General features: G+C 45.1%; 1 protein-coding gene across 1 annotated transcript; it reads right to left on the bottom strand.

The window, feature by feature from the left end:
* Window positions 1–1,475: 1,475 nt before the first annotated feature.
* On the bottom strand, window positions 1,476–9,707 carry VIM (vimentin). Its single transcript, XM_015146563.3, has 9 exons — window positions 9,000–9,707; window positions 8,275–8,335; window positions 5,273–5,368; window positions 5,024–5,185; window positions 4,146–4,271; window positions 3,574–3,794; window positions 3,073–3,116; window positions 2,585–2,670; window positions 1,476–1,835 (listed from the first exon to the last, which is right to left on the bottom strand). Exons 1-9 carry the CDS (start codon window positions 9,560–9,562, stop codon window positions 1,794–1,796), a joined length of 1,401 nt encoding a protein of 466 aa, XP_015002049.1. The 5' UTR covers window positions 9,563–9,707; the 3' UTR covers window positions 1,476–1,793.
* Between the last annotated feature and the right edge of the window lie 1,916 nt (window positions 9,708–11,623).

Here is an 11,623-nt window from a genome sequence, read left to right as displayed (position 1 = left end):
AGTATGGCGATTCCTCAAGGATCTAGAACTAGAAATACCATATGACCCAGCCATCGCATTACTGGGTATATACCCAAAGGATTATAAATCATGCTGCTATAAAGACACATGCACACATGTTTATTGTGGCACTATTCACAATAGCAAAGACTTGGAATCAACCCAAATGTCCATCAGTGACAGACTGGATTAAGAAAATGTGGCACATATACACCATGGAATACTATGCAGCCATAAAAAAGGATGAGTTCATGTCCTTTGTAGGGACATGGATGCAGCTGGAAACCATCATTCTCAGCAAACTATTGCAAGAACAGAAAAACCAAACACTGCATGTTCTCAGTCATAGGTGGGAATTGAACGATGAGATCATTTGGACATGGGAAGGGGAACATCACACACCGGGGCCTATTATGGGGAGGGGGGAGAGGGGAGGGATGGCATTGGGAGTCATACCTGATGTAAGTGACGAGTTGATGGGTGCTGACGAGTTGATGGGTGCAGCACACCAACATGGCACAAGTATATATATGTAACAAACCTGCACGTTGTGCACATGCACCCTAGAACTTAGAGTATAATAAAAAAATTGATAAATAAAAAAGAAAAAGAAAGAAAAATCTGTATCTATGGATAGATGGATATAGGTATAGATATCACAAACACACACGCAATAAAGCAGAGTGGTTTCCTATATAAAAACTTGGTGAACTGGGCTGAGTGTGGTGGCTCATGCCTGTAATCCCAGCATCCTGGGAGGCCAAGGGAAGATTGCTTGAGCACAGGAGTTCCAGACTAGGCTGGACGACACATCAAGACCCCAGCTCTACAAAAAATTTAAGCAATTAGCCAGGTGTGTGTTTAGTTGTGGGAAGACAACTCACATTTTAGGCTAAAGTTAGACGTTCATTTGTTTCGAATACTCCTAGCTACTGAGGAGGTTGAGGTGGGAGGATTGCCTGAGCCTGGGAGTTGGCTGCAGTGCTATGATTGAGTCGCTTTACTCCAGCTTGAGTGACAAAGTGAGATCCTGTCTTAAATAAAACCTCGGTGAACTTTTTCCATTTCTCTGCATCTTGCTAGCGGAAGATAAGTCCCTATATCTTGACAACTTCCTATATGTTTTAACTCTCAAAGTGGAATTTGTGTTACTATATGCTATATGTACTAAAAAAGTTTTTATTTTTTAATTTTAGGAAGTCTGTTTGTTATTATTAAAATCACAGAGCTGAGCTCATTGTATAGAGACCTATCTTCATTTTGGTACAAGTTATTTTATTCGACAGCACCTATTTGTAAATGTTTTTAAGTAATAATAAAAAGAAGTGAGGTCTGTCAAAAATGACAAAATTAAGAACTACATCTCAAGCATAAATAACCTGAATTTATCAAGTTACGTGACTGTAATGACAAATTAACTAATAGGACCAAATAGAGAATTGTTTAGCTACTATCCAATAAATAACACAACAAAAGAGTTTTTCCAAAGATTTATTGAAGCAGAAAAAGATGGTCAGATACTTGCTGGAAAAAAAGCAGTTTTAATGATATTCAAAATACCTTTTAAAAAGTATTCTAGCACAAGATTTTTCTGTAAACTAGATTATGTCGTAAACTTTTTTCTAAATCTTTTGGGAGTGTCGGTTGTTAAGAACTAGAGCTTATTCCTATTCCCAACCTATCTTGCGCTCCTGAAAAACTGCAGAAAGGCACTTGAAAGCTGTTTCTTTAAGATATGGATTTCTTTTTTATTCTTGCTGGTAATATATTGCTGCACCGAGTGTGTGCAATTTTTATTCAAGGTCATCGTGATGCTGAGAAGTTTCGTTGATAACCTGTTAAAAAAAAAAAAAACCCCAAATAAATGTAATGCCACATGCCAAAGATTATATTATCCTATATATCATGGCAAATAAAAATCCTGCTAAATAGATAAAATTTATGGTGCAAATCAGACAGTTATGTTGCTTCTGCACGAGTGAAAGCTAGAAGCAGCAGACACACAAGACTCTTCCACTACGGGCAATATAAGAATCCAATGGCATGTTGTAACTTACAAAAAGAATTTTTTTTAAAAAAAGTGTGTTTATAAAGGATGGTATAATAGTTGTACACAACACAGCCAAGTTTAAAAGCAATGAAGACATATTAAAACTAAATGATCGTATGGCACATGCTTGTATTATATAGATGGGTTCAGGAATCTATAAAGTATGGAGGTAGGAAGACGCCATATGTCCAGGATCAAAGCATTCCCCATATTGACGTAGTCTAGTGAAGCTGTTTCTTGTAGCTGCTTTAGGAAGTGGTTTAAGGAAGCTTACTCCCACTTCAAATTAAGCACCAAAGCAAATCACTAATTTTGGAGTGTAGGAAGATTGCTATCTCAGCTTCACATCCAGGAGCCAAATAATTAGTTGGCTGTGTGTACTGCTGAAGAAGGAGTCTATTCTTTTTTTAGTAGGCATGAATGAAACCTGAACCTCTCAAATTAGCCTGCTGTATCTGAGATGCAGATCCATTGATTGAAAACATATCAACTCCTGTCTGAGATTACTCTACATTTTACCTAAAAGATACCAACCTGTCCATCTCTAGTTTCAACCGTCTTAATCAGAAGTGTCCTTTTTGAGTGGGTGTCCACCAGAGGGAGTGAATCCAGATTAGTTTCTAAATAAACAAAAAGAGGCCAAAAATGAGTACAAATGACTTTTTTCTTAGAAAAACCAAGTAACCATTTTAGTGAAACAATTATGATTTGTGGGGGAGAGACAATTGTGTGAAGTGCTACTCCCCAAATAATTTTTGAGTAGTCTCTGTTTGCAAGCCCAGGCCCTGACACACTTGAGAATCAGGATGAGACAGCACTTGCAGCAGGAAGAAGGAAAAAGGAGTTTGCATTTAACTTAGAGCATAGAATGCAAGAGTGTACTTGGGTTTGAAAAGTAGATGTTTTACAGAGTTTTCTCTTATATGGCATTTTTCAGATATCCTGAAAAAAAGAATGCTTTGACATAAACACCATGGTTACAAGCTGCTGATGTTTTTCTTAAAGGGATATAAAATGCTTACCCCTCAGGTTCAGGGAGGAAAAGTTTGGAAGAGGCAGAGAAATCCTATAAACAGATGAAGAGAAACAGTAAAATTGTAGGCACATAACTTCAACCACTAGGAACAAATTAATGCACTTCTCGTTTTCGTCATGTAAGAGAATGTACTGTTTTAAGTCATAAACTAGGGATTTGTCTCAGAAACATTTTCCTACGACTGGTCTTGTTAGTACATTTAAAATATGTTACTACATTTTCTCCACAGAGGCATGAACAGGAGTTAGAAGAGTGGAGGTTTTGACAGATTTGTGGGTTCAAATCCCAGCTCTGCTGTTGGTTAACCCTTACTTCAGCAAGTTATTTACTCTCTCTCAATTCAAATTCCTCCTCTACAAAAAGTGGAAAGTAGTTATCTCAAAGAAACTTTCTAAAGACTAAATGTGACACTGTGCTTAGAGGCCAGTGGCACAGGGCCTAACAAATGGTCACCATTAGTTCACGCATCCAAGTCTGAGTTCCCTACCTGCTCTCCTCGCCTTCCAGCAGCTTCCTGTAGGTGGCAATCTCAATGTCAAGGGCCATCTTAACATTGAGCAGGTCTTGGTATTCACGAAGGTGACGAGCCATTTCCTCCTTCATATTCTGAATCTCATCTTGCAGACGGCCAATAGTGTCTTGGTAGTTAGCAGCTTCAACGGCAAAGTTCTCTTCCATTTCACGCATCTGGCGTTCCAGGGACTCATTCTGTAGGAGGTGAGAAAGATCTCTGGTGTTATTTCTCAGAAAACCCCAGCTGTTCCCAGAAACATTTACAGACCTTCTGCAATAATTTCCATTAGTGGCAAATGGCGACCACTATAATTTTTGGTGGAGAATACAAGTACCAAGTCCTTCATATGAGAAGCAATGATATATGCAAGCTAAAACCTTCAAGAGCTCCATCAAGTCCATTTTGAGTCTGTCTTGATAATTCATTTTCTTTGCATTAAGGTATAAATTTTTACTCACTTAGCATTTTGTTCAGGTTATCACCATGAGCTTAGTCAACAGAATGAGTCGTTATTTTCCCTCTTTTACTGCAGGGTTGGTACTCACGGTTCCTTTAAGGGCATCCACTTCACAGGTGAGGGATTGCACCTGTCTCCGGTATTCATTGGACTCCTGCTTTGCCTGGCGTAGGGCGTCATTGTTCCGGTTGGCAGCCTCGGAGAGGTCAGCAAACTGTTAGGAAGAAAACAGAAATGTAGATTGCTCACATTCAAGTCTTTTGATTCTCTTAGAAAAAAAATCGTATTTCTCACTGAATGTCTTCCAGTATAGGTTTAAATTTCTGTTTTGAAAGTCAGGGAAAGAGCAGTGGAGTACTGACATTAATATTTTCAAAGTTCACTCTACTATGCTCATTTCAACACAGTGGACGTCAAAGGTATGGCATTGGGGTTTACTTGGAGGCAAGGTTAGGGAAAAGGGAGTCTGCTATTCTGAACGAGGTGATGTGGCCAGGTGTGGTGGCTCACACCTGTAATCCCAACATTTTGGGAGGCTAAGGCGGGTGGATCACCTGAGGTCAGAAGTTTGAGAGCAGCCTGATCAACATGGTGAAACCCCATCTCTACTAAAAAGACAAAAATTAGCCAGACATGGTGGTGCTTGCCTGTGGTCCCAGCTACTTAGGAGGCTGAGACAGGAGAACCACTTGAACTTGGGAGGCGGAGGCTGCCGTGTGCCAAGATGATGCCACTGCGCTTCAGCCTGGGCAGTAGAGCAAGACTCTGTCTCATAAATATACATATATATATATAAAGGAGGTGATGTGAGTGGTGGGAAGGCCGTGGCGACAAACACAATGTGAGCAAGAAGTCAAAGCCAGCTTTGCATTGGAGCTAGAGGATATTTAGGAATCGCACACAGGTATGGGGTATTGAGAACACAATGCTTTTCTTTTGTTCAAGCCACACTGATTTGTTTCCTACCTTGGACTTGTACCATTCTTCTGCCTCCTGCAGGTTCTTGGCAGCCACACTTTCATATTGCTGACGTACGTCACGCAGGGCAGCCGTGAGGTCAGGCTTGGAAACATCCACATCGATCTGGACATGCTGTTCCTGAATCTGAGCCTGCAGCTCCTGGATTTCCTGCAAAAAGAACAGACAGACGGTCAGCTGTGCCAGCCGTGGGGGCTGCCTTACCCTCATTCATTCCCCAAAAGTCACTCCACTAACCTCTTCATGGAGTTTCTTCAAAAAGGCAATCTCTTCTTGCAAAGATTCCACTTTGCGTTCAAGGTCAAGACGTGCCAGAGACGCATTGTCAACATCCTATTTTGAACAGAGAAAAGACAGGACATGGAGGATGTAAAAGTCTATGGCTTATCTCATTTATTTGTCTTAGATTAACCATCTGAACCTAGTCTCCTTACTATAGAAAAGGTGTTGACACATTTTATGACCCTTGAATAGGTTTATAAATCATTCAGTGCTATAATATGCTGTGCTTTCTCCTGCTCACTAATATATTTTAATTGTGACCCCTTGTGTTTTACTCAAGGTGGTGATCGGACAATTTTAAAATAAATAAACGTCCACACACATGGTAAACTGCACTCAATCATGACTGAATCCACATTTTACCAGTGACATTTTAAAATTACTTTTTAAGGCTGGTCATGGTGGCTCTTGCTTGTAATTCCAGCACTTTGGGAGGCCGAGGCGGGTGGATCACTTGAGGTCAGGAGTTTGAGACCAGCCTAGCCAACATGGCGAAACCCCATCTCTACTGAAAATACAAAAATTAGCTGGGTGGGTGGCACACACCTGTAGTCCCAGCTACTTGAGAGGTTGAGGCAGGATAATTTCTTCAACCCTAGGAGGCAGAGGTTGTAGTGAGCTGACATAGCGCCACTGCACTCCAGCCTGGGCAACAGAGTGACACTCTGTCTCAAAAAAGAAAGTAATTCCTTTAATTTAATTACCTTTTAAATCTAGAAAATCTATGCCACAACATTGTTAAGATTTGTTTTGTAATTTCATGGAATAACATGATGATAGAGGTGGACATATTTTCATAACTTCATGTACACTTGAGTACATGGAGAACAGAAACTTGTGCTTCAAGAGTTTTAGCTTTTTTTCCCCACTCAAATCTTTTGAAACTTATCCTTAGGCTCCAAAGCAAATATGCAATCATGTGGCATCCATTGTACAAGGCTAGATTTATATTCAATAATAACCCAATTCAGGATATGCTGCCAAAGATTCAGTTCAGGAAAAATTGGAAAAGAAATGTAACTCTGAACTGTATTTTCTCTGCTTTCTCTGATGGATTTTTCTTCTAAAACTCCTTTGACTCATCCTACAAAGGCGTGTCTTTTTCGCTTGCCACTGTATCCGTTCAGTTGGCCTGTTTCAGAATGACTGGTCAAACTTGCAGAGAATGAAACTACATGAAGGATTTTTGCTGATTCAGCTGTCCTTCTATGTTTCCATTTGTAAAGCTCAACATTCCAATTCAGAACATGTAATCTTGCAACTAAGATTTTATTTCCTCTCAAAAGGATGCGTGAGGATTGTTTATCTTGTCAGCAATTATATTTGGAGTTCAGTTTATAGCCTTATGGTCTTAAACTGTTGAGACTTTTCTATCACCTTAGTGGAAAAATGAATGAAGAGTGGGTGATAAAAAGATCAGACTTGATGAAAACATTCATTTTTACTTGCTAAGCCCTAAGAAATACATAAAAGATATTTTACTAATCTCCAAAGAAAGATCAATGTGGTATTACTATTACATTGAAGAGAATGAGGAATTTTGCTTAAAGAGAATGAGGAATTTTGCTTAATCTCAAAACAGAGGATCTTTTGTATTGATGTTGTTTTACGTTAACTCACTACTCTGCAGAAAACATTACAGGTATGATAATCAAAAATGCTCAAGGACTAAAATGAACCACACATTGCTGTGGTTAAATTAATTTGGTAAATGTATTTCAGTTTCAAAATGTTGTACTACACTATTCATCTGAGAGTGCTTTGTAGTTAATCCCAGTAAATATTCCAGGGAATAAAACTATAGACTATAATGGGGATCTTCTGGCTTCTGGATTCCAATTTTAAGTCAAAAATTCTGTAAGTCCATCCAATTTTGGTGGGAAAAAAAAAAAAAAAAAACGCACAAAAACCCTTTAGTTAAAATTGAATTTTTCAGCCTTAGATTTATTACTATTATTATTATTTTTTATGGCGAGAGTGCTAAAGAATACAAGAATCCAATCAAGAAAGGACTTTCAAAATGTGAGGTATGTTTGTAGCTTTAAAAACTTTTTACATTACATACTTCTCAAGTCTGGGCCAGATATTAGATAACGGATGTTAGCAAATACTTGTGTCCAATTAGAACCGTGCTTACATCACTACATATTCAATAAGAATGTAGCCTGCTGCAAAGCTTCCCCGGGAACACAAAGACTCCTATTATTTCTGTCCACAGCCACCACATTTGCCAGAATGTCTGTATCTACATTCCATAGTGAAGCCCATAGAAACCATTAATACCCCTCAGCCGAGGGGACAGATGGCTCCTTTTCACCCTTATTAGATCACAAAATAGTTGTGCATAGTGATACTTCCATCGAACTTTAATGCCACAATAGAAGTTGCAAAGAAGAAAAGAAACTTGCTGGCTCCATTCCAGTTGGAAACTAAGTTTTCTTATCTTCCAACACGTTTTCCATTTTAAACTGTAGGGCATAACTGCGCTTTTTGTGACCTTGTAAAAATTAAGCGACTTGACTTTGGCAAACCACAATCTAAAATTGTGACCGTTCGAAACCAGAAGGTCAATGTGTTGCAAAACTGTGCAACATTTTGCAAACAAAGTAAAAAGTTAAAAGATTTTTCTTTATGTCCCAAGGAACGGCTTAGAAATCATTCAAGGATCGCTTGAACCCGGGAGGCAGAGGTTGCTGCTAGCCAAGATCTCGCCACTGCACTCCAGCCTGGGCGACAGAGTGAGACTCCGTCCCCCCAAAAAATCGTCCAAGCGGTTTTATTAATATTTTTTCTAATAATGAGAAGCTCCAATCTGTGGTCTTCCCGCCACTAGAGGGCTTTACGCGCAGCCCTGAAGTTTTGCACTTTTTAGACGTGGGTTAAGCAACTTTTAGAATTGCTCGTGGGTTGTGTTGGGTGGGGTCAGGTAGCTGCGAGTGGGAAGAGAGCCTACAAACCTGTCTGAAAGATTGCAGGGTGTTCTCGGCTTCCTCTCTCTGAAGCATCTCCTCCTGCAATCTGAAACAGTTGCGCATTAACCAAAGGGGAACTGGGAAACCGCCAGGGGCGGGGCGGCCACACCCAACCACCACGTAGCCGCGCTGCGCCTCCAGAGCCGCTGCGCCACCTCGGCGCAACTAGCGCTTGCAGCTTTCAGGCCTGTGGCCCTCGGCAGGTTTCAGTGGGACCTTGGGCACCGCGCAGAGGGGCAATCACGGTCGCCGCACAGACCTGCAGGACAGCGCCGCCATACCCACCCCCGAGAGACCATTCCTTTGTCTCGCTCCCTCCACCGCCTTCCCCTCCTTCCTTCGCCCGCCGGGCGATTGGCCGCCCGCCAGAAGGGGCAGGAAACTTTATAAAAGTTTGGAGGACTCGCTCTCATTGTGCCCAAGGGCCTTCAACTGCACACAAAGTGGTAGTTTTAAGAAATCTGTAACTTGAAACGGAGCGTCCTTGGGCAATGTGTGGGGACAGAGGGGGAAATGCGAACTGCAAGGTCTGGGTTCTGGGCGGGGCTGCGCCGCCACAGCCACAGCCGCTGCTCTCCGCAGTCCCCCCGGCAGGCCTCCCCCGGGCCTCATCCCCAAGGGCGTGGCAGCCCTGGCGGGGGCGGGGGGCGTTCCCCTCTCCCTCCAGCCCCCTCCCGAGGCCCAGCGACTTGCAATGGGCGCAGCCTTACTTCTCCCGGAGGCGCATGATGTCCTCGGTCAGGTTGTCGCGCTCCACCTCGACGCGGGCTTTGTCGTTGGTTAGCTGGTCCACCTGCCGGCGCAGCTCCCGCATCTCCTCCTCGTAGAGGTCCCCCAGGCGCGACTTGCCCTGGCCCTTGAGCTGCTCGAGCTCGGCCAGCAGGATCTTATTCTGCTGCTCCAGGAAGCGCACCTTGTCGATGTAGTTGGCGAAGCGGTCATTCAGCTCCTGCAGCTCCACCTTCTCGTTGGTGCGGGTATTCTTGAACTCGGTGTTGATGGCGTCGGCCAGCGAGAAGTCCACCGAGTCCTGGAGGAGCCGCACCCCGGGCACGCTGCTCCGCAGGCGCACCGCAGAGGAGCGCGTGGCATACACGCCGCCCGGGGACGAGGCGTAGAGGCTGCGGCTGGTGCTGGGGCGCAGCGCGCTGCCCAGGCTGTAGGTGCGGGTGGACGTAGTCACGTAGCTCCGGCTGGAGCTCGGCCGGCTCGCGGTGCCCGGGCCGCCGAACATCCTGCGGTAGGAGGACGAGGACACGGACCTGGTGGTCATGGCTGCGGAGGGTGGCGATGGGCTGGGCTGCGGCGGTGGCGCGGACTGGCTCCTAGAGAAGAGGCGGACGAGGGCGCGGTGGGTGTGGGTGGTGGGAGCGCGGCTGAGTCTCTGGCGCGGGGACCTCGGAGCGAGAGTGGCAGAGGACTGGACCCCGCCGAAGGCGCTGTTTTTATAACCGCATTAGGAAGGAGGGTCCCCTCCCACTGCCATCCCAGCCGCGGAGCGCGCCAGCCAATAGGGACCTGGCGAGAAGCGGGGAGGGTGGGCGGGTGGGGTGGGGGCGCCCTCGAGCCTTTCTCCTCCAGGGCCTGGGACTGGGCATGGTCCCGTTACTTCAGCGCTGGGCTGGGACTTTTGGGGCTTTCCGGATGATAGTCTGAGCTGGGCTCACCCTGGGGTGCTGAAAAAGGCGGGGTCGCGCGGTGAGGGGGGATCCGCCCGGGACTGAACCAGAGGGGTCCGGTGGCACCGCGCCAGAGGGGCGTGGGAGGAAGCGCGCGGCTGCCTCGGGGCTGCGGTCAGGTGGGGAGACCCGCGAGCAAAGGAGCGGGAAGAGGGAAGAGTAAGGGATCCGGCAGATCTGAAGTCGCTGAGAAAGAAACAAAGAGCGCCTGAGATTGGAACGCGGGATGGGGGCGCGCACAGCTCAGGAACGTAGGGCTCAGGGCCCCGCGCAGCCTCGCTCACCGCCCGCTTGGAAAGGGGGGCTGCTCCGGCCCGCGCCTCTGTCGACTTGCCTTGGCTGGGAGATGTTGGGGGGAGGGGAGGCTCTATCGAGGGACCTAACGGACTCAGTCCAGCTTCGGACGGCGGGAGTTGACAGGCGGCGGTGGCAGAGGAAAGCCCGAGGGAGAGGGGTGGGGTCGCTGAGTCACCGGTGGTGACTCACCGCGCCCTGCTGTCCCGCCGATTGAGGGCTGCTAAGCGGTTTAGGGGAAACCGTTAGACCAGATTGACTCGAGTCTCCGCGGCTCCGCGCGTGCTGCTGGTTCCCAGTCCTACCAACTTAGAGCTGGGCCATCGCTTTGATGTGTGCGGTGGGGCCCTTTGGGGGACAAGAGCGCCTCTAAGTTCTTATAACTCGCTAAAGCCTGACTTTGCTCGATGTGTGGACTTTTTGTTAGTAAGAAACTTCTTCAGCCTTTGAAGAGGCGCCATACGTGGGCCTCCTGGATCACGATTGCACGGGGAAGGTTTTTCTTGCAGAGTCCCCGCCCCCGTCCCTCCGGTCTCCTCTCGCTCTTCCCCCTCCCCGCGTGAAACCACACCCAACTTTTTAAACAAGATCTGAAAATTCTGGGTGAAAGAGGAAACTCAACGTCCGTAGTTTCAAAATCGAACTCAGTGATCAGTGGTTTTCACCCTGGTGGAAGTTATTAAAGGTATAATTTGAGCCAATGAAATAATTAATTAGGTGTTGCTTAAAAACCCCAATTTGATTAATGAGTTCAAATGAAAGGCAATTATATAACACAAATGACAGAATGTTTGGCGGCAATAGATTTGTGTGTTAATTTTAGGACAGCCAATGCACAGTGCAGGGTTCACGGTGATTTGTCTGGGAAATGTCACAGGTCCTGTTTTCCAGAAGAATTCGTGCAATTGACCTTGGGGTGAGGGGGGATAAAACTGTCCACGGAGCAAAAAACTTCGTGTCCCAGGCACGGAGGGAGTGTTCAGATTCGGTCATCTTAACCTTTCTAGGGAAATCACTCAATTCAAGGGCTGTTGTTTCAATATTAGTAACGAGCAGAGCTGAGTACTCACCAGCCAAGGGAGATAAAAGGCGGCTATGTAAATCAGTCTTCTTGTGATTTAGTAGCAATTGAAAAAGCACAGTTTTTTTGAGTATTTAGATTTATGGTGTACTGAAAGGATTAACTACAGAACCACTGTAAAATCGATTCTGCAGTGGATAGGAGGAAAAAAAATGCATTTCTTTCTTTCTTTCTTTTTGGTGGGGGCAAGGGGTACTGCAGGTTACCTGGTATTTAAGAAAAATAATTTAGAGGCCAATGAAGAGCTTCTTCTGACTTCTTCGGACAAGCCTCTTTTAGG

Source organism: Macaca mulatta, chromosome 9, assembly GCF_049350105.2.
Source record: "Macaca mulatta isolate MMU2019108-1 chromosome 9, T2T-MMU8v2.0, whole genome shotgun sequence".
Lineage (NCBI taxonomy): Eukaryota > Metazoa > Chordata > Mammalia > Primates > Cercopithecidae > Macaca > Macaca mulatta.
Note: the sequence above shows the minus strand (reverse complement) of the source record. Positions and strands in the feature narration are given on the sequence as shown.

What these genes read in the sequence shown, in the direction of transcription:
- VIM (XM_015146563.3), bottom strand. Translation starts at nt 9,562, where the DNA reads ATGACCACCAGGTCCGTGTCCTCGTCCTCCTACCGCAGGATGTTCGGC. An exon ending in TGGATGCCCTTAAAGGAACC is followed by an intron (nt 3,795 to 4,145) that starts GTGAGTACCAAC and finishes CACCTCCTACAG; the next exon opens with AATGAGTCCCTGGAACGCCA. An exon ending in CTGGAAGGCGAGGAGAGCAG is followed by an intron (nt 3,117 to 3,573) that starts GTAGGGAACTCA and finishes ATCTGTTTATAG; the next exon opens with GATTTCTCTGCCTCTTCCAA.